General features: G+C 52.2%; 1 protein-coding gene across 1 annotated transcript; it reads left to right on the top strand.

The window, feature by feature from the left end:
• Positions 1–83: 83 nt before the first annotated feature.
• On the top strand, positions 84–2,611 carry LOC119302739 (rop guanine nucleotide exchange factor 1-like). The gene is made up of 4 exons (XM_037579789.1): positions 84–234; positions 356–903; positions 1,121–1,468; positions 1,675–2,611. The coding sequence occupies exons 1-4, from the start codon at positions 126–128 to the stop codon at positions 2,104–2,106; spliced, it is 1,437 nt and encodes a 478-aa protein (XP_037435686.1). The 5' UTR covers positions 84–125; the 3' UTR covers positions 2,107–2,611.
• The last annotated feature ends 777 nt before the right edge of the window (positions 2,612–3,388 follow it).

Below are 3,388 nucleotides of genomic sequence, written 5' to 3'. Positions count from 1 at the left end.
TCTCCGGTAAGTACCCCGCCCACCCTTTGCTTAGATCTTACTCCACTCCGCACCAGTACCGGCGCTTTTCTGTTTCTGACGGGAGAGCCTTCTTTTCTGCTGCGTTCGCCGTGGCAGAGATCGACATGATGAAGGAGCGCTTCGCGAAGCTGCTGCTGGGCGAGGACATGTCCGGCAGCGGCAAGGGCGTCTGCACCGCGCTCGCCGTCTCCAACGCCATCACCAACCTCTCCGGTACGCGTCTCCCTCGGTCAATCACTTCACCTGCATTCCCGTGATTTCTGCCGCTGAAAATACGTGCTGAATGCCGCGTTTGTTTTGTTTTGTTTGTTTGTTTCCTTCCGAACCCGTCCAGCCACCGTGTTCGGCGAGCTGTGGCGGCTGGAGCCGCTGGCGTCGGCGAGGAAGGCCATGTGGACGCGCGAGATGGACTGGCTGCTCTCCGTCGCCGACTCCATCGTCGAGCTCATCCCCTCGCTCCAGGAGCTCCCCGACGGCGGCGGCCAGTTCGAGGTCATGGTGCCGCGCCCCCGCAGCGACCTCTACATGAACCTCCCCGCGCTCAGGAAGCTCGACGCCATGCTCCTCGCCATGATCGACGAGTTCAAGGAGACGGACTTCTGGTACGTCGACAGGGGCATCGTCGTCGACGACGGCGGCGGGGGGCCCTGCCCGTCCTCCTCGTCTTCCTCCTGCGGGCGCCCGTCGTCGGTGCGGCAGGAGGAGAAGTGGTGGCTGCCCTGCCCGCGGGTGCCGCCCAAGGGGCTGCCCGAGGAGGCCCGGAGGAAGCTGCAGCAGAGCAGGGACTGCGCCAATCAGATTCTGAAGGCGGCCATGGCGATCAACAGCGACGTGCTTGCTGAGATGGAGATCCCGGAGGCGTACCTGGAGTCCTTGCCAAAGGTAAACACTTCAAAATTCAGTATCATTCAGTGGTACTACTAACTGTCACTGAGTTGCTATGCAAACTTAAGTTGCTGATAAGAGTGTACCAAATGCATGAAGTACTTGTTTTGGGTCATGGATATTTCTATCAATTGTTGGTCGAATCGCCAAAAAATTATACAGTATATTTCTGTGAATAGGTTTATCCATTATAATGTCTTGTTTCTTTCTGCAGAGTGGCCGATCTTGCTTGGGTGAGATAATTTACCGGTACATAACGGCTGAACAATTCTCACCTGAATGCCTCCTGGACTGCTTGGACCTGTCATCGGAGCACCATACACTTGAAGTAGCAAACAGAATAGAGGCTGCCATCCATGTCTGGAGACTAAAGGGCCAAAAGAAAACGGCGCCTCAGGCAAAGTCAAAGAAATCTTGGGGTGGAAAAGTGAAGGGTCTTGTTGGAGATACGAAGAGCCAAGTGCTGTCCCAGAGAGCCGACGGTCTGCTACAGAGCTTAAGATTGCGACACCCTGGCTTGCCACAGACTTCCCTTGACATGAACAAGATCCAGTATAACAAGGTTAACAATTCTTCACACCCTACTCAGTTTGAAAACTATGGCCTTGAAAGTGATTGCTTGCATTCTTATCTGTCCATTCAAAACTGATTCTAGCTAGACCTGGAGCTTACAATTATCATCAGAAACCTGCTCTGTTAACATCACTGAACTTTCTACATGACTTGCTTAAAAAAGGTTTCACCCTGTTCCTGCCTTGTCTTGCCCAGGATGTCGGCCAGTCCATACTTGAAAGTTACTCGAGGGTTCTGGAGAGCTTGGCGTTCAACACAATTGCGAGGATTGACGACGTGATCTACGTGGACGACGCCACGAAGAAGTCTGCCGCGGCGGAGACCGTTTCGATCTTCAACCGCGGCACGGGCGCACCAGTCCAGAAGAAGATCTCCCCAAGCCCATTCTCGATCCAGCACACGCCATACGCCTCCCCCTTCGCCACACCCACCTTCTGCTCCTCCACCCCAGTCAATGGCAACAGCCCCGGAAGAGCACCGCAGCCTCCACCGAGCAAAAAGAACCCGCCAGCGAAACCCGAGATCAAAGTCGAGAAGCTCTTCTCCGGTGATGTAGAGAAGGTGTGGACCTATGCCGGAAACCTGAGCGCGCGGAAAGAAGCCGGAGACGCTCCTGAAAGGGACTGAGTTTTTGGCGTGCGCCTCCTCGGCGAGGTCGACAGACAGGTATCAATCTTCATTCGACAGATACTGATCCGGTCGGTAGGGCTAGAGCTTCCCTGTACAGAAGCAACATCAGTCATTCTTTTTGTGCTTTCTTAGCGCGATCGATCCGCAGACCGTGTACTTTTTACCCCCTCCCTGCTCACCTAGTGATGGAGTAAGTGAACTCTTGATGGCGTCTAGTTTCTCTGTCAGTCAGCTGTGTGTACCACCCCTTGTTCATGTCTATACTAGCTTAGCTAGCAGGTCGGGTTGGGCAGCAGCCGAGTGAACTTGAGATGTGGTTGCTGCTGCTGCTGTAGGTTTTTTGTGTCCCTGATCCTGAAGCCACCGGTGGTGCTGTGACAGTTAACTGCAGCTGCAGTGGGATGTTTGTTGTACTGTACTCCGGTGGCCGTGCATTCTGATGTCTGACAATTGTCTGTGCTTACATGCTCCTTGATGAATTGATCTGACGCTAGTTTCTTCATATCTTTGCCTACTGGTACTGTTATTAACTGTGATTTGATCTGATCGCAGCCGTTGAACTGATCAACGGTCACTTCATTCATCTCTGGAATGAGTACGCAGTGACAGTGGCACTGCTCGTTCATTGGTGCCGTTGTATGCAAATTGGTTTGGTTACAGTTATTGTGGGCGCGTTTGGTTAGTTTCTCAGCGGAGCCTGTCCCCGTGGAGCCTGGTTCAGTATACAGGCTCTGGGCCATCGTCTGCATGTAGTTTGGTTGCCTGCATTAAGCCTAACTCTCATACTCCCTGTGGTGTAAATTGCACAAAGCCCAACTTGCATCTTAAAAAACGGCCAATTTGAGCGCTCCTGGCGGGTTGAGGGCGCTTTAAGGCCTCCTTTGGTTCATAGGGTGGAGATGACATGTATCTCAAATTCTATGAGTAGGAATGGAAAAGGAGATGCCCTTTGATTCACATCATAGGATTTTTTTCATTGAGTCAAGGCTAATGTTTATTTTCCTATGAAATATGGAGGATAGGAAGAATTCCTCCATAGGAATAGGATCCCATTCCTACAAACCAAAGGACTCTAAAGGAATTTTTCCTATAGAAATCCTATCATATGAAATTCCTACAAGATTCCTCTAAACCAAAGGAGGCCTAAGTTTCGTACGGCCCCATTTCTACATGCAAGTCAGGCAACCAAACAACATTCTACTTAGCCCGCCAGAGCTTGGTTGGCCACTTGGCCTTGGAGCATCTCGAGCCGCGTCCCCAATAGGCCCCCCGGCCTTTT

This window comes from Triticum dicoccoides, chromosome 5A (genome assembly GCF_002162155.2).
Source record: "Triticum dicoccoides isolate Atlit2015 ecotype Zavitan chromosome 5A, WEW_v2.0, whole genome shotgun sequence".
Lineage (NCBI taxonomy): Eukaryota > Viridiplantae > Streptophyta > Magnoliopsida > Poales > Poaceae > Triticum > Triticum dicoccoides.
This window is presented reverse-complemented; position numbering and strand designations above follow the sequence as displayed.